The sequence below is a fragment of the Peromyscus leucopus genome, chromosome 20 (genome assembly GCF_004664715.2).
Source record: "Peromyscus leucopus breed LL Stock chromosome 20, UCI_PerLeu_2.1, whole genome shotgun sequence".
In the NCBI taxonomy this organism is placed as follows: Eukaryota; Metazoa; Chordata; class Mammalia; order Rodentia; family Cricetidae; genus Peromyscus; species Peromyscus leucopus.
Window position 1 is genome coordinate 38,011,212 of NC_051080.1, and position 24,841 is coordinate 38,036,052.

General features: G+C 44.0%; 1 protein-coding gene across 1 annotated transcript in view; it reads right to left on the reverse strand.

The window, feature by feature from the left end:
- The window catches only part of Mrtfa (myocardin related transcription factor A), a 97,433-nt gene extending 76,722 nt beyond the window's left edge, over nt 1-20,711 (reverse strand). Inside the window, exon 1 of the mRNA XM_028871197.2 lies at nt 18,557-20,711. Coding sequence (XP_028727030.1) covers nt 18,557-18,602 — 46 coding nt within the window. The 5' untranslated portion in view covers nt 18,603-20,711. The remainder of the gene's footprint in view (nt 1-18,556) is intronic.
- Between the last annotated feature and the right edge of the window lie 4,130 nt (nt 20,712-24,841).

Sequence of the window (24,841 nt, forward strand, 5' to 3'; positions counted from 1 at the left end):
TCTAGGGAAGGCTATCTTCAGGAAAGGGTGATGATCACTAAAGTGAGTAATGACTGCACCAGTCCTCACAGCAGAGCCAACGCACAGAGACCACGGGCACGAGTCTGAGTCTGTCTACCCACCTTCTTCAATCGTGGTATAGAGAGGAGGCTGCAGAAACACACTAGAACCCGGGGGCACTAGCATCCAGACACACATACAACCAGGCACCTCCTCATCACCCTCCCTGGTCACTCCTCATCAACTAGATAAAGGGCCTCCTCAAGTTCAGAAGCAACTTTCTATCCTGGCCATGAGAACGAACCACTGTGGGAATGAGAAGTCAAGAGCTTTCAAAAGATGATGATTTCTCAACTTCATTCCTTTTGGATATGTCACAGCCAGGAAGACAGAAATCGGAAAAAGCAGCTTTCACAAGCTGCCAGATCCATGTCCGATCCCAAGGGATAATTAGCCAGTGAGGTTTTATGGAGCTGATGTAATGTTGGCAGAGGCTAACGTTTTCTGGTTGGGCATGTAGCCTCTTGATATTTAGCTCTGGGGCTAAAAGGGATGACATCCAAGAAACCCATACCCGTGACACCACCCCTAGCAATCTGTATTTAAGAGTCATTTGTAAACTTAAAATGATCCATCTTTTCATGGTTAGTTTACAAAGGCATTTGTTTAACTAAAATTTTCTAAATCTTATTTTATGTAACTCTTTTGCTATGAAAAGAAATTTCTACGACTTGCAAAGAACAAAGAAAATTTAGAAAGTTTAAAGTAACAAAAGAAAGAATTAGAAGAAAGAGACATTTCCCAAGGAGTAAAGCCTGTCCATGGCACGACAATCCCTGGCCAGCACAGCTAAAGCTATGTCCTTATGAAGACAGCTTTGGAAACAGTCTAAAGCAAAGATTTCTAGGAGCCCCACATATCCCACAAGAAATGTCCATCTTAACCTGAGAAGCACTCTGCCATGCAGGAGGTAACCATCAGTGGACTCAGAAGAAGTACTGGATATTAACACTCCTGGTTTGAGCATGAACTGTTAAGCTTCCAAAAGAACACTTGCCATTTCAATCAAAACTTGTTAAGTTCTTTGACTTAAATATGCCACGATGATCTACCAAGGCCCGGACAAATCTAAGTATATCAGAAACTTTATTTTTTTTTTTTAAGACAGGATCTTACTCACTTAGCCCAGACCAGGGCTTACTTAGTGCAGACCAGGCTGGCCTTGAACTCAGAGATCCTCCTGCCTCTACTAAAATTAAAGGCATGCACCACCATGCCCAGACAGAAAGAGATCCATTAAAGCCCCTAACCAATAAATCAAAACACAAAATGTTCCCAAGCACATACACACTAGCTCTTTACCAATATAAGAGAATTCTTAGTTTAATCCTGGGCAGAGATGAAGCTACTAATGCAAACACAAACACTCTGTGCATATAAATCCTCACAATCTCACCAAAAAAAAAAAAAAAAAAAAAAAAAAAAAAAGGAAGAAAGAAAGAAAAAGAAAAAGAAAATCGCCGGGCAGCAGTGGCCTACACCTTTAATCCCAGCACTTGGGAGGCAGAGGCTGGCCTGGTCTACGGAGCGAGTTTCAGGACAGCCAGTGCTATACAGAGAAACCTTGTCTATAAACAAACAAAAATATACAACAAACAAAAATTTCATAAACAGGGGGCTTGAGAAATGGCTCAGCAGTGAAAAACACTCTTCCAAAGGACCCCGGTTCAATTCCCAGTAAGCACATTATGGCTTACAACCATCTGTAACTACGGTTCCAGGAAATCTTACACTCTCTGGCCTCAGGCACCAGGTACACACATGGTACAATTACATACACGCAAACAGGACATCCACACACATAAGTTAAAAATAAATCTTTTAAAAAATCTCAAACATATAGTCTCAAAGTATATACACAATGAAGAAACAGAGGATGAGAAAGTGTGAGGGAAAGGTGAAGGGGCATTCTTTGAGACCCGAAGGGTGAGTAGGAAAGAATAAGGCAGGTTAGAAGAGAGAAAGGAGGAAGAAGAGGGAGGAGGAAGAAGAGAGAGATGAAGAGGAGGAAAGCAAGAGGAAAGTGAACAGGAGGTAAAGTCGTAGGTGGGCAGGATAAGAGCCGCATACACCAGCCAACTCAGCTATTAGTGTCAGAACACAAAGACTCTACACTAGCTATTATTTACATTTTTATTCTTGTTTGTTTTGGTTTGGTTTTTTGAGACAGGATTTCTCTGTGTAACAGCCTTGGCTGTCCTGGAACTCCCTCTGTAGACCAGCCTAGCCTTGAACTCAGAGATCCACCTTCCTCTGCTTCCTGAGTGCTGCAATTAAAGGTGTGGTGGCCCAATTTTTTTTTTTTTTTAATTCTAAAACAACCAGAATATATAGTCCATATGCATGTGGGGAAATTACATTTTTTTGCTTCTAGGTTCTCAAAATGTCTTTCATGTAATATTCAGCATGGTTTGAATTCCACGAATACGTGTAAAAAAAAATTTTTTTTCTTTGAATTCACAGACTTTTCTGGAAGTATGCAAACAACCCCCCAAAGCCAATTTTAATCATAAAGGACCAAAAGCCTAAATGCAAAAGCATCTTCAGGATCAACTAACAGACGGTTATTTTCAACCCTCTCGTGGGGCAGCGGCACCAACTCAGCTGTTAAGAAGCTTCTCAGGGAACACCTTCCCAACTGGAGCCAAGCAGATCCTCCTACAGCACAGGTTCCCACTCTAATTCCAACGCACAGGCACTGTGTGGTGCATTGGGCAGCATTTCTAATGCACGTCTGTGGCAAGATACTGGAGTTTCCTTAGATTTAACGTGTGACACCGGATCCCCAAATGGCACCGATCCTCACCTTGTGAACAGATAAAGGGTTACCACAAGGAAGCTTCTAAGTGAGGGTTACAGTTTGTTGTATACCCATTTACTCCTAAGCAAGTTCAAATGTAGAAAGAGGCCTGCTTGTCCCTTTGCAGAAGGAGGGGCTAGAACAACAGAATTTAAAAGAAGGTGGAAGGTCACAGTTTCTTGTTAACAGTCACATCACAGTGTGGGGGGAGTACCGTGGTGGGGGGCAGGAGTCTAGAGGAAGGTAGGTAACATCCCAGGCTAATGGAGCAGAGGACCCAGATGACCAGAACTGTCTACAAAGAGTTCCAATGGTGTGAAGGGTTTGAAGTTTACTCTAAAGGAAAGACACTGACTGCAGAGGTAGAGAGCACAGCTTCTGAAGCCAGACCATCTGAACAGACTCAGCTCTACCCTCTCTCACCAGGTGTGTGGTACTGGGCACGCTTCATACCCACTTTGTCCCTCAGTTCCTTCCCTCTTGTGTGAAGGAGGCTGATAAAGGCATTGAGCTCCTACAGTTGCTGTGAGGACTCGGAGAGTTATGGAAGCTGGAATACAGTCCCACACACTGTGCTAGTGTGGTTTATAATAAGAAGGACATATTTGGTCTTCAGCCCCACTCCTGGCATTGAGCTACTAATTAATGGGAACCTAACATTTCCTAAGCAGTAAGGGCAACCAAGGCACTGGCAGCTTTCGTGATTCACAGCAATCCTGTGCAGTGAGTGTAGGCCAACACAGTGCTTAGGAAAGAGACGGCAGTCAGAACCGACCACGAGGCTAGAAGACTAGAACCTGAGTTCTACCCTCACTCACTGGATCAGAGAGGAACCAGGTTCAGGGTGTAGTAGCATGTGTCAATAACATCAACGCTTGCAAAACTGAGGCAGGAGGATCATGACTTGGAGGCCACTGAGGTCTATCTAACAAGATGAGGGGAAGTGGGGAGAGAAAAATCATCTACAGACAGATTTAATCAATTGTGCCTCCATAGGAAGCCTCCATAAACATCCACAAGTGATGTCAGGGTCAGAGCACCTCCAGGCTGGCAAACACATGGAGGTGCTAAGGGTGATATGCCCAGAGAAGCCATGGAGTCCCACTGCTCATGCCTCGTCCTCTACACCTTTTCCTTCGGCTGTTTCTGAAGTATATTCTTTTAAATAAATGTAACAGGAGGTGAAATGTCTTCCTCAATTCTGTGGGCCAATCTAGCAAATGATCCAACCTTCACAGGGGACTGTAGAGACCTCTGATTTATAGGCAAGTCGTGCAGAGACTGTGAGCACACTGGTAACGATTAAGGCTGAGGGGTCTGAGGGACTGAGCTCTGTGCTCATGAAGCCTATACTCACTCTAGACAGCTAGTAACAGACGTGATGTCGGAAAGCCAGGTAACTGGTTGTTGGGGGAAATGACCTAGGGCCTTCAATCGACTGTCAGAGGTATTAAGAAGTAGAACACAGGACAAGTGAGCTTTTCCTTCCCATACATGGCAGACTTTGCTGGGACCCCTACAAGACCCACTTAGAATTCTAGAATGCGCCTCTTGTGTTTTAAGGTTGTGTTTGCTTACTTCTGCATGTTCCAATGTGGTGTCTGTTCAAGAAAAGCTGCTTTTAACCCGTCCCGCCTTTGAGGAAAACAAGAGAAACAAGATTTGTGCCCAGCATCCCTGAAGCCCTAAACACAACCCCCAGCACCGGGGCAACAAAGGAAACAGAGCCTCTACCACGTGGCACAATCTACCCTGGGCTTGGCCACAGCGGTACCTAAGACCTGAGAGAGAGCAGGTGAAGGAGGGAGGTTCACAGAGGGGGTCCTTCTCACAGATCCCTTCAGGAACTCTTCTCAAACCTTGGCAGGTTTTCTGTAACACTTATTTAGACAGCCTACTTCTTGGCAAGAGATTGGGGTGAGACCAGAAGCAATGCAGGAGGGAAAGAAGTGCCCACACTTGGCCTCGGTTGTTTTTTTAAGCATTGCCCAGCAGTGCTACCCAAACCCTTTGTTCGGGAGTCATTCTAACCAACCTCCTGTGCCCAGATTAACTGAGCACTCCAAAGGGCTGGTGAGAGGCAACGACCTCCATTTGTTATACCACTGGGACATTCTTCAACTTGCACACAGAGGAAAAGAATGCAATACAATAGCCAGAAACAAACAACAAACAAAATAGAGCAATTGCACACACCCACAGATTCTGAAAAAGAGCAACACAGCCAGGCTAGGCCAAAGGCAGAAGGCACAGGCTGGATGATACTACCCTGGCTCACTGTGCAACTTAGCCCCGGAACTCAGCATACCTGACTTTTGTTTGTTTTAGATTAGTAAGACTGCATGAGTATTCCTACCTAAAGGTCACTTTAAGCTTGCAATTACACACAGTTTTATAAGTTTTAAAAATCAACTTTATTGAACTTTAGGTAATCCACCCACTTTGCAGCTCAGTGCTCATGGACACAGGCACAGGCTGTACAACCCCAGGACGGTCCAGAGAGCCCACAAAGCTCTGCACCTTGTGTCTCTTCAGGCCCTTGAGTACTTCTCCTTCCACTTCTGCTTGTTACCCCCCAAATCTACAGTTTTCCCCTCCGATTTTCTTTTCTCTTGAAATGGGGTCTCACTATGTTGGTCATGCTGCTCTTGGTCTCCTGCTTCTGCCTCCCAAGTAGCCAGGGCTACAGCTACATGCAGAGCCAACCCAACGGCCGGAGCACTGAAAGCCTAGGTAACGTGCACAGCACACAATTCACCAGGCTTCATAAGCAGAAGCACTGCAGAACTGCAGCGCACCTGCATGCTAGCTCGGCAGCCGCTGCGCACCCTCCAGGCCCGGGCAACCGCTCCTCTGTTTTCTCCACATTTCTCCGCATTCTGGACATTCCATGGGAAGACAATCACAGTGAGACTCCTTTTGCACCTATCTTCTCTCACTTGGCACAGCATCCTTTTTTAATTTACTTTATTTCATGTGTATGAGTGCTTTCATGTATGATGTATGTCTGTGCATCATGCGTGTGCAAGGTCTCCCTGGAGGTCAGAAGGGGGAGCTGAAATTAGGAGTAAAAGACAGTTGTGAGCTGCTGCTTGGGAAATAGAACCTGGGTTCTCTGCAAGAACAGCAAGTCTTCTAACAGCTGGGCTCTCTCCAGATCTGTCATAGTGTTTTAAGGTTCACTGATTTTGTAGCAAATGTCAGTACTCCATTCCTTTTCACGGCTGACTAGTACTCTACTACATGGTCATATTTTAATTTTTTTTTTTACCGTAAGATGGACTGTTGCGTTGTTTCCACTTTTTGACTATATGAATAATGCTGCTAAGAACCCTTTTCAAACATTCACACTTTCATTCATTCATTTATTCATTTATTCATTTATTTGGGTTTGAGTACATGAGTATGTGGTACATGTGCGGAGGTCAAAGAACAACCTGTGAAGTCACTTCTCTCCTTCCACCATGTGGGCTCCAGGGATCAAACTCACACTCACAACATAAGGGCTTGTCGGCAAGTGTCTCTACCCACTGAGCCATCTTGCCAGCCCTGCAGGGAATATTTGTGTACAAGTTTTTGCAAAGACAATGTTTTGACTTTCTTGGGCTAAAAATAGAAATGCTAGGTCATATGGGCTATGCTTTAATATTCTGAAAAACTGCCAAACTGTCTGCATTTTTTTAAACTAAACTTTTTATTTTGAGCTAATTATAGATCTACACATGCTTGTAAAAACAAGGCGATCCAACATCCTGAACCGGTTTCCCTTATTAATCACACATTACAAAGCCACAGTCCATCACTGTAACCAGTAAGAATGACAGTCAAGACAATGCCTATCTTCTTCACTGCTTGGTCCCCAGTACAGAACTATCCCCTCACCACCCTCAGATCCGACAACCACAATCTCTTCATAATTTGATGTTCTGCCAAACCTGGTGGCAGAGGCTTTAATCCCTCATGGGAGATGGAAGCAGGCAGATCTCTGTGAGTTCAAGGCCAGTCTCCAAACAACAGCAACAAAACCAAACTTCTAAGTTTATACAAATATCAAACAATATGTAACTTTCTTCATTCCATGTAACTATCTTGGGAGTTATCAATAGGTCTTTTTTTCCATAATACCTCATTCATTTTTTAAAAACATGTAGCAATATTCTAATCTGCTTTTTTTTTTTAAAGACTGTGAATACCCAAGCATGTACATGCCCATACGGGTGTGCACCCACAGAGGCTAGAAAACGATCCTGTATCCCTCTGGTGTTGCCCTACGTGAGTGTTAGAAACCAAACTTAGGCCCTTTACAAAAGCAACAGTCCTCTTAAACACCTAGCCATCTCCCCAGCCCCATCCCAGCTCACATTAAAGGAAAAAAGCAATCAGGGCTGGAGAGATGGCTTGGCGAGGAGGAGCCCTGGCTGCTCTTCCAGAGGACTTGGGTTCGATTCCCAGCACCCACGTGACAGCTCACAATCGTTTATAAGTCCAGTTTCAGACAGATATGACACCGCCTTCTGGCCTCTGTGGGCACCAGACATGAACACGATATACAGACATACACACTGGCCAAACCCCCATGTACACAAAATAAAAAATCTAATTGAGACGGACTTTTAATTTGTGTATATATGTGTATCTGCATATGGATTTGTGCATGTATGGGCAGAGAATCCAGAGGCACTGGAAACCCAGGAAACAGAATTACAGGCAATTTTGAGATTTTTGTTACAAAAACTAGGTAGGTCCTCTGAAAGACCTATCTCTGCAGCCCCCGTGGCCTGCATTTCTAAGAATATGTGTGAATTGAGAGTGTGTAGTAGAATCTGGTTTCTTACATTTAATACAATACTTATGAAATTCACAGAATACAGACATGCTGGTGATCTGTGAATTGGTAACTTGTTCATTTTTATTGCTAGCATTCTCTTCTATATTAGCACTGTCGTTTACCTGCCAACAGCCATTTAGGTGGTTTCCAGTTTGGAGTGATTAAAATTTTAAGTTGTTATGAACCTTCAGCACAAATGTATGCTCCATGTTTCTTGTGTAAAGATCTGGAAATTGGATTGCTGGGTGATATACTAAATGTATTTAACTTTGTAATGAATCGCCTTCCCAGGTCATTATGTGCCATTCTATATCCCATAATGTGACTCCCCACTGCTTCACACTTTCACACACACTTCTAATTAACAGTCTTTTCCATTTTTAACTATTCTAATGGGTATGAACTGGCTTCTCTTTGTGGCTTTTATTTGCATTTCTATGCCGATCAATAACATTTAGGGACTTTGGAGAGATCATTGTTAGCATCTTTTCTTTTTTCTTTTTTTTTTTTTTTTTGGACAGGATCTCACTATGCACATGGAGACACAGAGATCTACTGCCTCTACCAACACCTGCCCAGCATCACATATATTGCAATGTCATATCCAGATGTTGCCCACTCTTTACGGGTTTTAAGAATTCTTTATAGCTGGGTGTGTGACAAGCAACTGTAATTCTAGCATTCAAGAGGTTGAGGCAGGAAGATCAGAAGTCCAAGGTTATCCTCCTCCACCATAGGGAGTTCAAGGCCAGCCTGGGCTACAGGAGGCCCTGTGTCCCAAAACAAAAGAGAAAAGACAGGGAGGAGGTTAACTTACTTACCATTAACAGTTTGATTCCTTGTTACAAATCCTCCTGATTCTGTACAAAGCTCAGGCGCACAATCTCAGAACCCATCTTCCGGTAAGGAGCACATAGGTTAAGACTTTCACACTTCCACACAGGGGATGTGGCATAGCTGGCAGAGTGCTTGTCTGCATTTGACCCCCAGAACTGCATACCTGGGCATGGTGGTACACATTGTAACCCCAGCACTCAGCAGGCAGAAGCAAGCGGATCAGGAGTTCAAGGTCATCTGAGGCTACATGAGAGGACTTGCCTCATGGAAGGGGGAAAGATTTTCAAAGAATAACACATATTATGGGAAATCACTTAATAATTAAAGCATATTTATATTAATGCCACCATTTTATGCTTAAAAGAAGCTGAATTATGATTATCCACTAAAATTAAAAAAAAAAAGCGGTGTATTTTCAGCTTACAAAATCTTCTGGAAGGTTCAGTCAAATGAGAGTAGGTTAGTGTGCATAGGAAAGATCCCCAGCTCTGCCAAGAACATGGCCTAAGACAAACACTGCAAAGAGAAATTTCAATAAATCTTACCGAACAGAAACAAAGGCAAAGTGTAAAAGGATTTACACAAACAACTCCGCAGCGGGAACCCAGCGGATGAGACGGCAGGCCCTTATCATGCAGTCTGCTCAGCGCTGTGCTGGCCCTCACTCGGCCTGAGCCCACGGTGACACCATGCTTTCCAGCCACTTCCTCTTCTTTTAACCAACTACACATGCACCTAGACATGACAGTTAATATGGGATTCATCTGAACAGAGATGTTCACCATAGAAAATCAGAAAGATACAGAAAACCACAAAGGCCCAACAAAGAATATCTCTAATCAAGCCTTACTTCCTGGAAGAACTGTTAGCATTTTGGTGGGCAGCCTCAGAGCCTTTCTTTCCTCCTCTCTTCCTCTCTCCCTCCCTCCCTTCCTTCCTTTTAAGTCATGGTCTCATGTAGCTCAGACTAACCTCTATCTCACTATGTTGTTGCAGATGACCTTGAACTTGTGGTCCTGACGCCTGTCTCCATCGGTGACTGAATTAGAGGCACACACCACTCTTTCCCTTTCTTCTAGGTTTTCTTTTTTCTAGGTTTCTTCCATAGTAGGCAAGCACTCTATGAACTGAACTACATCTCCAGCCCCCAATATTCTAGATTCGATGGAAACATGGAAAACACTTTTTCTATACTTGGAATATACTTGTTAAAAACAAATATTTTCCTATCTTTTAGTTTCCTTAAAACAATTTCTTAAAAGCATTTTAAGGCTAAAGAAAAAAACTTTTTAAAATGTTTGAGTTACCAAATACCAAGAGAGTTGTTGGAGTTATAAGAAAACCCAGGAATAAGCTTTAAAAATATTCTGATAGTTGTGTGTAGTGTGTGTGTGAGTATGTGCACACATGCAGGCAGGTGTCACTGCAGCATGTGGAGGTCAGGTCAGGCCTCTGCTCTCATCTCCATGTGGGCTCCATGTAAGAACTCAGGGCACCGAACTCGCTCTACAAGTGCTTTTAACCACCGAGTCATCTCTCCAGCCCAAGAATTAAATATTGTACACATTAAGTAGAATCAAAACTCCCCCAAACAACAACCTACCCTGATAATATTTTGCAAATATGCTATTTTCTATGTGGTAGGAACTGTGACAAGCACTGCACATACGTACAGTCCCTGGGACAGGTGTTGTCGCATTACTAGTGTAGGAGAGAGGTGAACAGGAGTCAAGCAGTGCCACTGCCACAAGCTTAAAGGCAGCAGAGTAAGAACCCAGCCGCCACTACCCCACCCTCCAGCCTAGGGCTGCACACTCTAAAGGCAAGCGCTGCACACGGCAGCTCCAGCCTGAGCTTTATACTTGCACTTCTCAGAACTTTCTAGGGCTAAGATTCTTTCTCGCTTTTCTAGTTACTGGGGACTTCAAAAAGCTTTTGTTATGTGGGTTTTACCTATCAATATTTCATCTTGCTAGAATGTAAAACAGAAAACTTTTCAAATCTCATTCTGCTTCGTTTGTTGATAAACTCCAAAGTGTAGCTTTAGAAAAATATATTGTACATGAGACCACAACAGTTTTTTTTTTTAAGTAAACAAAATTTTAGATCTTGCACCATTTGAAAGAGCTCAGGATATTAAAGGGTCCTCAACCACACCCTGAAAACCACTGAATTACTCTGTAGTCTCCTCAAAGGAGCCTATCACACCATGATTTAAACCAGTGGTTCCCAACCTTCCTAATGCTGTGACCCTTTAATACTGTCCCTCATGTTGTAGTGACCCCCCAACCATAAAACTATTTCGTGGCTAATTCATAACTGTAATTTTGCTACTGTTATGAATCATAACGTAAATATCTGATATGCTATCTTTAAGGGGTCGAGACTCATTGGTTGAGAACCGCTGCTTTAAAGGTATACTCTGACATTCACAAAAGCCAAGGTAAGAGAGCAGCCTAGATGCCCACCAACAGATAATTAGGTAAGAAATGTGATTGCCAGGAGGTGGTGGCACACACCTTTAATCCCAGCACTCAGGAGGCAGAAGCAGGAGGATCTCTGTGAGCTTGAGGCCAGCCTGGTCTACAGAGCGAGACCCAGGACAGGCTCCAAAGCTACACAGAGAAACCCTGTCTGGGGGCGGGGGGAGGGGGGAAGGAAAGGAAAAGGAAAAGAAAAGTGACTGCACTTACATACACAACAAAGGCATTTTATTCAGCTATAAAGAACAACCACGGGATGGAAGCGGCTCAGCTGGTAAAATGTTTGCCGCGCAAGCATGAGACCTTTAGAGACCCAGCCATATAAAAAGCTGGGCATGGTGATAATGTGACTATAACCCTAGTGATGGGGATGTAGAGACAGAAGAATCCCTATGAGCTCTCTGGCCAGCTAGTCTAGCTGAATGAGTGAGCTCCAGGTTCAGTGAGAGATTAAAAAAGAAAGAAAGAAAACAAGAAAGGAAGCCACCTGCTGCCAACCTTTGCCTTCACACTACAAATGAATACCTCTCCTTCCCTCCCTCCCTCCCTCCCTCCCTCCCTCCCTCCCTCCCTCCCTCCCTGTCTCTCCCTCCCCCCACACACAGCAAAATCGTGTCATTACCAGGTAAACAGATGGAATAGGATATCACCATGCTAAGTGAAATAACCCAGACTCCAAAAGACAAAGACAGTTCCTCTCACGTGCAGAATCTAGACTTCTATATGTGTGCATGACATGAGAGGAGGTAACTGGGGAGATGAAGGGTTCCAAAGGGAAGGGAGGCTCACGTTCCTCTTACACGCAGAATCTAGATTTAACATATATATGCACATATATGACACGGAAGCAGAACTGCAGCTATTTGGAGGGAGGAAGGAGACCAGAGGTGGGGGGGGGGATATGAGTAAAGCACGTATTTTGATATTGTATGAAACTGTGATAATGAAACTGATTACTTTGTATACCAACTAAAAATATTAATAAAAAAGGAAACTCTCACCTCACAAACAGCCACATTCTGAGGAACATACTTGCCTTAAATACACTGCAATTTTTTGATCATTTATTAAAGAATTATCATATGCTAACTATATCCAAGAGTCACATACACAGATCAATCCCCATTCAGCGGCACTTACATTCTGAGAGACAGCTACATCAAGAAACCGATAAATAAGTCATGAATTTGTCAAGTGATAAATGGTGTAAAGACAATGATGCAAGATTTTACAATTCCCAACCAGAGAAGGGCTAACTGAGAAACTAAAGCTTAAGCAAAGATCTACGGAGATGAGGACGCCATGAAGCAAGTGAAGAAGTGTTCCACTGAGGAATGATGGATATGAGAGAGCCTGCGCAGGGGCTAGGCATCAGGGACAGCCAAGAAGCACGGCTGTGTAAAATGGAAGGGAGGGAGGGAGGGAGGGAGGGAAGGAGGGAAAAAGGGAGGGAAGGAGGGAGGGAGGGAGGGAGGGAGGGAGGGAGGGAGGGAGGGAGGAGGGAGGGAGGGAGGGGAGCAGCCCAAGTTCTCAAGGATGGACACACTGCTCTATGAGGACTTCAGCACGCTACACAGAAGAGCCACCAGCAGGTCTTGAGAGGGTATCACTTGACTTTAAGTGGATCATGCAAGTAAACAAAGATCTAAACTACTTGGTTTATTTGAGGAGGGTTGTTTTATTGAAGATTTTTTGTTCATTTGTTTTGTCGTCCCCCACCCCCACGACAGGCTTTTTCTGTGTAGCCCTGGCTGTCCTGGAACTCACTCTGTAGACCAGGCTGGCCTCAAACTCACAGAGATCCGCCTGCCTCAGCATCTCAAGTGCTGGGATTAAAGGTGTGCACCACCACCGCCTGGCTTATTGCAGTTTTTAAATTACATTTTACATTATACATGCATGAATACGTGCATGTGAGGGACCAAGGACAATTTGTGGGAGTTGGTTCTCTTCCTTCCAACATGTGGGTCCCAGAGATCAAACTCAAGTCCTCAGGCTTGATGGCTGGTGCCCTTACCCACTAAGTCATCTTGCCAACACTGTTTTGGAAAGGTCTTAGACTGCAGCTCAGGCTGGCCTGGAATCATATATGTAGCCTAGACTAGATATGAACTTGGGAAACCTCCTCCCTTGGCCTTTCAAATATATGGTGGGAATATATCTATTTAAACCACTAGAACATAGAGATTCGTTCCATGTCTTATTATGTGTTCTCTTGCTTTTGAGTTTCAAGTTTCCTCTACAGGTGTGAAGGACAATCATGGCATTAAATAATATACACAAGAACTGTGTAGTGTGGTAGCATACATTTTTACTGCTGCATCTCTTTTTCAGTTTGATTTCCCTCGTACAGCCCATCTATGCTCACTCTGCTGCTACCTCCTACTTGGTGACTTTGCATAACCTTAAGCAGGGCCCAGACTGTGACTCCATGAACTCAGCCCAACACAGCCCTTAAGCTTCAAGAAGTACAAGGGTTTTGAGTGTTGGCGGCAACACAGGGCCTTTAGTATTTTCCTTGTTATTAAAAAGAAAATTTTAAAAAACAATGCATGTGGTAATCATAAAAGTGAGACTCTATAAAAATGTAAGCCTGTATAAGCCTCATCTTTGTTTAATTTGGCACTGTTTTAATAAGGCTAAAATCATGGTTCAGAGTCTTGACAGCCTGCTTCATCCAAACAGAAACAAAAAAGAGGGAGAAAGAGAGAAGTGAAAGAAGATTTCAAATTCCTTTGATCTGCATCCTAACTCTGAGAAGGTCCAGATAGATCAGTGAGTCAGAGAAAGGGCAGTCAAATGTAAGCCACAGCAGTGCGGACAACAGCTGTCTGTCTGCTACCTGTCTGATGAGATCATCACCCAGGCCAGAGAAGACAGCATGACGAAGGTGGTTAGAGAATGGCAAGTCTGTGGTGTTCAGACTTTACTTCCTAGGGGCGGGAAGCAGATACTCAGACACCAGTTTTTTATCTTCTCCCTGCCTTCTGTCTCTTGAAACAGGATCTCTCTACATAGTCCTGGAATTCACTGTCTAGACCAGGCTGGCTTCAAACTCTCAGAGATCCATCTGCCTCTGTCTCCCCAGTGCTGGGACTGAAGGTGAACACCACCACACCCTGCTTTTATCTTCTCTCTTAACCCAAGAAGAGGCACCATTTGAGAGGAGGTCACATCCAGCCTTACACACTAGAGATCTTTGGCATCTCTTTTTAAATATCTTGAAGCAGAAAGAACACTGGCAAGAGATTGTGGGAACAAAGTCTCCTCCTATCTCTGCCATAAATTAATTACACGATTTCAGGAAATAAACCAACCCCAAAGGCCAATTTCCTCTTTTCAAAAGAAAAAGAAGACAAGGAAATACCTAAACTGTCCTTCAAACTCTACAATTCCTTAAAAAGAAACCAGGGTGTTTTTTTTGTTTGTTTGTTTGGTTTTGTTTTTTGTTTTTTGTTTTTTTTTTCCCGGGGATGGGGGGTGTGGGAGGGGTAGGAGGTGGCTCGAGACAGGGTTTCTCTGTGCAGTCCTGGTTGTCCTGGAACTCACTCTGTAGACCAGGCTGGCCTTGAACTCACAGAGATCCATCTGCCTCTACCTTCCAAGTGCTGGGATTAAAGATGTGTGCCACCACCGCCACCACCACCACCTTAGAAACCAGGGTATTTCTAAGCCCACTGAGAAGTTCGAGCACTCAAGAGATCCACAAGTACGTGATATAAGGCTGAAGGCTCTGAGGTTTTTGATCAGCTCTCTACTTCTGAGTGTCGGGGGTTCCTTAAAGTACCATGCTTCCAAAATGGGCGGGATTCCATCTGCCTAGCTTGCCCCTTGTGCCTTGCCATCTTCCCCAGCCCTCCTCTGAATGACTGTCATCCCCCTATTCTGTATGCTCTGTTTTAAAACAAACAGTGCAGAGGCAAACGGCCACGATCAAGGAAAAAGAAGTCAAAGAAACATTTAGGAATTAAGTACAAAGATATCAAAGGATAAGGACGTTAACTAATGAACGGAGGAGCAATGTTTTAATTAGTGAATTTTTTGAATAGGCAATATGCAACTGGTGTGAACATGAATGGTCTGGAAGGGACACTGTTAAGAACAGGCATCTCTGCGCACAGCCAACGAGCGCACTCACATAGGCTATGTTTGCTCTGCTTCGCAGGCTGAGCAGTGGGGTTCTCGGTGTCAAAGTTTACATACCTAATGCCTTTATGTACCTATCTATCCTTTGCATTACAGCACAGTTCCAGAATACGCTCAAAAGACTCCTCAACTGCTCTGTGGACACCAAGTCTCTTCTACTTCGGCCTCCTGGTCTTTCATCATCCTCTCTCCCTGAAGCAGCCACAATGACCAAAGGTATCCTATGCATGGACAAGTGTGAGCCCTGAGGGTACACACATATGTACACAAGCAACAGGGGGAACGGGCCAGCTGACTCCTTAACTGTACCCCAACATGATCAGGCATGTATTGTGGGTCCAAAGCAGACCTGGGAAGCCATCCTAATACATTCTGCCAAGGAAGTCTGTCTTACTGTTATGGAGGAATGAACTGACAGAGTGGTACTGACTGGGAAAAGGCAGAGGGCTGCCCGGCTGGGGTCTCACACACACACACACACACACACACACACACACCTGAGCCCTGGCATACCTCCATTAAGAAAGACACCCATCAATGCTGTGGCCCTATATTATTCCCTTAGGGCCAGCTTCAGAAATTGTACAATGTTCATTTCAAGTCATTTTCTAATTGTGACAATCCAGACAGATTCCCATGGCAGTGACATGAACTCCAGTCATGGTTTCACTGGAACACTAAGATCTCCCCAACAACACACTTCATCACAGACAGGGCACACTACAAATTCAGGGAGGCAAAAGAACACCAATTTTGAAAGCCATGAAGCTAGCCAGACAGTGGTGGCACATGCCTTTAATCCCAGCACCTGGGAGGCAGAGACAGGTGAACCTCTGTGAGTTCGAGGCCAGCCTGGTCTACAGAGTGAGATCCAGGACGATGGCCACTGGATCATTTATTCATGGAAGAAGAGATTACAAAATACGTTAATAAAAATCTTAATTTAAAGGCTTATGCTTATTAATGAGAATTAAGTCAAACAAAATTCCACCACTCTTCAAAAGATAAATTAATGCCTGCTAGGAGTCCACATCCATGAGTGATGTGCTCGTAAGAAGCTGGTAAGGGCTGGAGAGAGAGATATCAGGTGGCACACAACTGCCTGTAACTCCAGCTCCAGCTCGGCCTCTGTGTGCTCTGCACTTACACAGGCCACATATCTACACACACACACACACACACACACACACACACACACACACACACTTTACAGAAAAGAAACCTTTTTCAAAGACACTAATGGTCTAACTAGGAGCCACCTGTAGGGACCCCTGGTGTGCACTGTGAAGGTGGCACTATGGGAATGACAGGACAGAGGGTGACCCTACTGAGACAGGTTCACGGAAGGGCAGCACCCAACTGGATCCAAACCAGCTCGAGGCCTCCAGCAGTGTGAAGGAGGGAAACCCTCACCAACACTCAAGAATGTCCTTCCAAAACCTCCAAGCTCCAAGGACTGGGTGGAAACTGCTGCTGAACACAGTGAACCCCAAACTATTATACCAGCACCTTAAAATTTTGCATCTTCAATTCTGTCTGAAGGACTTAGTTACTTTACGGTATGAAAAGCATTTCTCCTAGAGAGCATATACTCACAGAGTATAGATTAACGTATTTCTTGGCTTTTAACAAGAATCACTGTTTACTGACATTCCATAGCAGAATCATTTCATTCCCATCACAATGGCTGCTGCACTACTGTTATAATGGGCTCATGGCTTTGACACTCCAGAACAAAACAGTCAAGTTTCACAAAGCCATCCGTGGGGGGTGGTATTGAATGTTTTTGACCATTTCCTAATTTAAGTAATGGGAAGGCCATCCCTAAACCCAGCTTCACTGTTTTTACGAACATACCAAAAAGATGAAGCCCACGTCTACCGTCTTCTCAGCAGACGTTTGGTCCTACCTGTTCCAGGAGCCTTGTCAATTTCACCCACACTTGTCTTACACACTGTTGTCCTTTGAAAGTTTTATGAAGTAGCTGGTCTGACAGATGGGTGACCAGCCCTGCCCAGCATATGTTGTAAGAAAACCTACTCTTAGACAAGAAACTACAAAAAAACAGTCTTTTCTTTCCCTTTTAGGGCTCGGAACACTGAAACTATCTTGGGGGAAGAAACTTTTTAACCTACTATGAGGTGTTAGTGTCTGAGACAGAAAGAATGCTCAAATATTAAAATCTGCCTCTTAAAGTAAAATACACACTTGCCCCCACACAGCAGGAAACTGGAATACAGATGGGAAACATTGAGTTGGTTTAACCAGGAGCTACTGAGATCCCTCATCAAAGACAGATGGGAAACACTCAGATAAGCACACTATTTGTTTAGAACCCAAAGCTCCAGAGATCCGTGGGAGGGGAAGAAAAAGCAACCTGAAAGGCACAGCACACTAGAACAGAAAAATTCATCTGATAAATGATGCATTATGGCTGTGTTTGTAAACCAGAAAAAAGAGAATGGCTCGTATCCTTTTTTCTTGGCCCTTCCTGTCCACGGCGTAACCTAACGGCATCTCCGGCATCTGCTCGTCTTCAGCTGATGTGTATCTGACCTGACAACACACTACCTAAGCACTCCCCAAGGACGACAGAGACCAGTCATGCCAGAGATGGAGTTTCATTCTCTGCGTGGGGCCAGGGGATGGGGTAGAGGGTGCAAATGCCACTTGTGTGAATCTTTCTGAAAACACTACAGATTACATTTTAGTATAAGTCTAAAAATAAGAGAGGGAACATTCTCTATTTTTAGATATCTGACTTACAAGTTTTAAAAACACCAAAAGTAAAAAAAAAAAAACCACTAAAAACTATCTGGAATTTTTAAATGTTTTAAGAGAAGCTTTGAATTGAGAAACTATTTTTAGAGATAGAATTTCAAAAATCTGCATTCTTTCTGTTAACTGCTCCCCTATCTCTACCGTTTAACCCAATCTTGTGCTTTATCAAGAGCGTTCGTTCCCACAGACGCTGTAAAGATGAAATGGAAGGCTGAGGCACAGAGGAGAACAACAGTGGAGGAAAGCGTCAAAGATCCTCTCACAGTGACTACAAAGAGTAGGTTTGTGACTAAAGACACACTACATAAAGCAGCTAAAGCAATGTAATTACTCTTCACTAAAGCAGTGCCAAAGACAGTGATAAAATGGTTAAAGACAAGCAAGTAGGTCCCCTGGCTGAGCGCTCCTCAGATCAATTAGCATCTAATTCAAAGCTATGTCTGAAAAACTGAAATATGAAATTCAAGAAAAGAATTTTAAAAACAAAAAACCTGAAAATGGAATGTTTACTGAATGATGCATGTTTCAGCTTCCCATCTCAGACCAGTGCTAGTACAAATTAGCTCAACCATTCTAAAGATGCCTGTGGCAAAGGAGCTTTGCAGGAAATAAGGGAATTACCTGACTGCACAGCCATCATTAGCATCTCGGGCTCCAGCAGAGTCATGACGGAGTCTTCACGGAAACAGCTCACAAACACAAAAAGTCCAAGTCACAGGAAAAGTCTAGAAAGGTCACAGCGAGCTTTACAAATTCAGTCTCATGCCTGTGCGCAAAGGAGAATGTGAGAACTCACTCCCCTCCTCGGAGAAGACACCAATTCTCCACCCTTCAGGCAAGTCAAGATGGCCCAGAGTTGAGTGACTGCAGACAGGAAGCCCAGCGAGCACTCCAGAGAAGACCTGAAGTTCGTGGTTAGAGCAGTGGCTCCTCCCCTCCGGTCCTCTCTGGGGGAGGGGAGGAGCACAGAAGGACTTCGGAAGGCAGATCAAACTGCTTTCCTCTCTTTTAGAAATGGGAAGGCGGGGTTTTATTCAAAACCCTACTAGAAGGAACTCTGGGCTAATTCAGTTTAGGGCAACAAAACAACACAATCCAAACTCAATCTCACGAAAGAAACATTCGAGGATCACATACATATCAACATATATATACAAATAAATGCGTATGCCACATAACTTTGCTGAGAATCCCAACAGCCTTTCATACGTGGTATTTATTTATAGGCAACAGCTAAGGAAGCTGACGATTTAACTACATAAGTTCAACTGTTTCCCCACCCCCACTCCAATTAAAATATGTTTCCAAAACCCATAGAACACATTCCAAAGCGGTAATCTGTTTCTCATATCTGCCGGTCCTCCTGAAGAGCCCCTCACTGCCAATGGGGGTACATGTTAGCTGTGAATAGACAGGGTGCCACAGATAATTTTCCTACAATGCTCTGAGATTATGCTGGATATAGGGAATACACTGGAAAAGCATCCTTTCCCTGATAAACTTCAGCCTTTTCCTACTACAGGGAGCAGCAACTCTTCTGAATAAGAATGGACATGAATGGACATAGGCATTTTGCTTTCCCTAGGGAGAAAAAAAACAAAACCTAAGATCCTTTTAAATTACAGATAGGAATTATTTCATTTGCCTCAAATTAAAAGGTCATTTATTCCGTTTGCAGTGTTTTTTATAACTGATATTCACAATAAAGTGATAGTAAGATGCTTCTGAGCCGTTTGATGGACTTTTAATACCTGAAGATCAGGAAGCTGTTGGGTGGTTATTTAAATTTCTGACCCTTTCTGGTGCAACATACTAGGGCAACCTCAGCCCGGGAAATGCTTTAATGCTTACAAAGTCAAACAAACAATAAATGGACACACTAGGAGACCTTTAAAAGAACAGTTTCACAGAGAGGGCAAGGCACAGAAGAAAGGGCAATGCAGATCTGGGGTAGGGAGGTTCTGTGGAAGAGAAAACTCCCTTTCTTTCTCCCTCCAAGAACATCATGTTTAAGAGGCGAGCTCTATATAGAGCTGCGGGAATGACTCAACAGGCAATGGAGTGGCAGCCAGTGTGGGCGCACACTGCTGCGGGAGGCAGGAGCATTCTCACAGGCCCTGCTGGCAACCCAGCTCCAACTGGCAGATGAAAAATGAGTGAATTTCAACTGGGAGTGCTTAAGAGTCGGCCAGAGGTTACCAACTTGGGGAGAAGCATCCCTAAAAGGCTGAGTCATCCCTTCGACCCTCTAGGTCTATGCAATATGCTATGTGAGGGGTTTTGTTTTTTCCATATGAAGCAAATTCTCGCTCACAGTTCTGTACTTAGAGGGGAGAATGACAAATTACAAGACTCCTGTATAAAGACTGAAAAAGGGCACAGACGGTCTCCCTCCTGCCAGGCACCTCGCTGCCACAGGAAGTGCTTACAATGCCACACATGTCAGTGTTCAGCCCACAGGAGACACGGACACTTATGTGATGGACAAGAACGAGGAACAGCAGGTTTTGGCTTAGTTAGATTTTTAAACAGCAAGTCCTACTCATATGAACGTGGGACAAAAGGAACATGATTTTTTAAAAAAGCTGTTTTTAAAACAGAAATCTAAGTAACTTTTTAAAATCCCAGAAAGTAAGATATTTGCTTAATGATCAGATTTTGCTTTTATGTCAAAGAACATTGTAATGGCTATTCTCAGTTGTCAACTACATCTGAAATTAACTAAAAGCCAAGAGGCTGGACATACCTGCAAGGGATTTTTTTCTTAATTAAACCATTTGAAGTGGGAAGACCCATTTGTTTTTTTTTTTTTTTTTTTTTTTTTTTTTTTTTTTTTTTTTTTTTTTTTTTTTTTTGGTTTTTCGAGACAGGGTTTCTCTGTGTAGCTTTGCGCCTTTCCTGGAACTCACTTGGTAGCCCAGGCTGGCCTCGAACTCACAGAGATCCGCCTGCCTCTGCCTCCCAAGTGCTGGGATTAAAGGCGTGCGCCACCACCGCCCGGCCGGGAAGACCCATTTGTGATCTGGATCTTTGAGGTGGGAAGATATACCTTTAATCTGGACCATACTTCTGCTGGCAGCCATTATAAAGGGCATGGAAGAAGGAGCTTGCTTTCACTCGTGCTAGCAAGTCATTCCTTCACTGGCATAAGAGCCTACTTCTTTGGGATTCCAGTATACTGAAGACCAGCTGAGACATCCAGGCTCATGGACTGAACAACTACTGGATTCTTAAACCTTCCGTGGTAGACAGCTATCATTGGACTAGCTGGACCATGGCCTATAAGCTACTCTAATAAATCCCCGATAGATAAGATAAATGGATGGATGGATGGATGGACGGACGGACGGACGGACAGGTGGGTAGGTGGGTAGGTGGACAGGTGGGTGGGTAGGTAATAGACAGACAGACACATACATACATACATGCACACATACATATATAGATATATAGATACATAGATACAGATAGATTCATTCATTCATTCATTCTATAAGTTCTGTTCCTTTAGAGAACCCTGACTAATATAAACATCTACACATCCACAATCACCGTGCAAACAGACTTTAGGATAGTGCCCCCCCTCGACCCCCCCCAGTTCCAAAGTATTGGATTCAAAGTATTGAAAACTTGAGTTTCACAATTTTTGTGTAAATTGGTAATACTTCATGAAAACAGAACTAAAAGATATACTGATAAAGCATACAAAACTAAAGTATATGTTCTCTACATTGGGCTAAGAGCACCAAGGGAATGAAGGCTAACCAAATGTAAAATAAAATAAAAGCTTTGCTTCTAAGCATGGCTCTCTAGCTAATCAATGCAAATTTAGCAGGATCTATTAATTCACTAAAGGGTCATTATACTACAGGTATCAGTATAGTTCGCAAATGCTTAACAAGTTTTAGTAATTATTTAAAACATTTAAAAATATTGCGCATGTTTCCTCTACTCCTACCCCATCAGCTGAGAAACCCCTCAAAGTCTTCAAAATCTGAAAGAAACAGACAGAGCAGTGTCACAGACTCAAAACCTAACACTCATATAATAACAAGGCAGAAAGACTGGAAGATCAAAGGTGCCTTGGGCTACACAGTGAGGCTGTGACTTCGAGGAAGAAAGGAGAGAAAGAGGAAAGGGGCGGAGCACCACCAACAGGCCTTTACACTGGATGAGGCCGAGGAGAGGGTCAGAGCGGCCACACCTCCTGGAGGCTTCCCCTCCCTCAAACACTTTCTTCCCTACCTCTTTCGCCTTCCTCCTCAGAATCCCAAATGACTCCTCTTCCTCTGCTCCTCGCAGGACACCCTTCCGTCCTTTCACACATCCCCGGCAATCTCATTCTTCCTGAAGGTTTTAACTAAATTTCACCCCATATCTGACTCTGACATCAATCTACCTAGCTATCTTAAATTAAGCACGTATGTCCAAAAGCAAAACTTTCCAGTATCGTCACCCTGTACCACCCCCTCAAGAGATGCCTTTCCATTTTCCTTTACATAGATCCCAAACCATGAACTTATACACTGCTCAGCCCTGAACCGCTAATGAGTTACTAAATGCAAAATTAGTTACCAAATGTAACTGATTACCTCATATTTCTCAAAACCAGTCTTTTTATTCTATCCCTTCAACCAAGGCTTCACTGTAGGCCTTTAAATGTTGCTCAAAGTATGCAAATAGTTTTAACTTACAGAAAAATCTAGACGCATACAAAGACGGCAGAGAACTGTGTGATAAACTGTCTGTGTTCCATCATTTACCTGGACACTCGCACCCTGTGGCCAAACTTGTCCCAGCAGACCCACTGTGCCCCCACCACCACAGAGCACTCACCGACAATGTGCCGTTCCAAAGCCAACGCCAGGCATCTAATTGTCTATCCATTAAAAACACAAACTATCCAGTGTAACTGTAGTGCTACAACACCATTTGTTGTTCGTTTTTCGAGACAGGGTTTCTCTGTACAGTTGTAGTGCCTGTCCTGGAACTCACTCTGTAGGCCAGGCTGACCTCGAACTCAGAGATCCGCCTGGCTCTGCCTCCCGAGGGCTGGGATTAAAGGTGTGCACCACCACTGCCTGGCCCCAAAATATTTTTAACCCCTTAATATGATCAACTATCTAGCTAGTGTTTAAACTTTTCCAGTTACCTCATAAATTTTTAGTTGTTTTATTCAAATTAGGGTTCACAGGTGTCAACACATCTTATCGATGTGTCCCTTACATTTCTGTAATCTTGCGCTTTATTTCATGTAGAATGTAGGCCGCCTCCCCACATTTTGGATTTGCTGTTCTCCCATAGCACTGTCTAATATATACACCGCTCTATTCCTCCTCATTTCCAGGTATTGGGAGTTAGAGACAGAATCCCAATCTAAGTTAAGTTAAACCTTAGGGCAAAAATATGTCACAGACTGTAGTTCCTCCTCAGCAGTGCCAAGACCTGCACAGCTTTACGGTTGACGAGAAAATGAAGAGGGGCAGACATATGTACAGAAAATCTAAAACTGGGTAGGCATGGGCTCTAACAGTCCAGCAGCAGCCAGGAAACTCAGCAAGTTTATGTTGCTGAGCGAGAAGGCAGGTGTGTTACACATCTGAACGCGGAGGAAGGCATGCTAGCTAAACTCAGTAGATCTCCCAGTCGTCTCAGGTCTCAGTCACGGGGAGGAGGGAACTCTGGTAGGTTCTGCACACACTGATCAAGTGTTCAACTGTTCATAGACACCTGCCCTTGGACCAGAGGGAGGCTCTGCCATTGCTGTGAGTCTAACCTGGGGAAGGCTTTGTCATTTCCACAGGTCTGAAACATTGGGTTATTGACAGGGTCATGCCCATGTCAAGAGCACACATTCACTCAGGACTCCATCAACTCCCCATACACCAGTAACTTTTCCTTCTCATATACACGGTGTTAACTCTGAGAAGCAGTAACTTTCATTCATTCATTCATTCTTTCATTCATTCATTCACGGGCAGGGTATTAACTCTGTAGCCCAGGCTGGACTCAAATTTGTAGCCTACTTCAGCCTCCTGAGGGCTGGGTGATAAGCACGAGTCACTTGCAATGTTTCTCCTTTTGTTTAAATGGAAGTCAGGGGATAACTTGCAGGACTATGCTGGTCCTGAGGATAGATCTCAGGCAGCAGCCCCCAAGGTAACTTCTTAACGATGCTGCTCCGGTCCACTCTTGCCTACTTTAAAATGATCCTTGTTAGCAACTGATTCTTTTGCTGTTGCTGTTAATTTCTTCTGATTTATTTTATTTGTTTACGAGTATTTATGGGGCAGCAGCAGAGGCAGGCAGAGTGGCTGCAGAAACGCAGTCATAATAAAGACCAGAAACTGAGCTTTTACCCGCTGAGGAGTTAGTGAAAACATGGAGATTAAGAGCTTGGAACAGGGACGTCTTTAATTCCAGCACCAGGAGAAGTAGCCCTCTCCATGGGACGTGACCAGAACTTATCCGAGAACACTCTGCCTGAGGCCAACCCAGGGCCCAGCTGCCGATCTTGCGAAACCCAACAACTTGGAAGTGTTGGTGAGATTGCCCTACTGAACAACCTGGTCAGCTGAGATCCATTCGGGAGAGGATTCAGAATCCTACAGTCTGCAGTCTGAGGAAACAAGATCAGCTGAGGAGTTGACGATTGAGAAAAAACGCGACCTGAAAACACAAAAGAAGGCGCCGTCCAGCCACCGAACCAGATCACCAGAATCATAAGCCTACCCCACACCAACTGGGAGCAGGTAAGCCCCCATCTCCGGACTGGCAGTCCCCTAGGCCCTACACATCGGAGTCCCAGGGACCAGACAGCTACCTTTCCCTGCTCTCCCACCAAAAAAAAAAAAAAAAAAAAAGCAACCCCTAAGAACCCAACAACCACTGGAGCCATAAGCACAC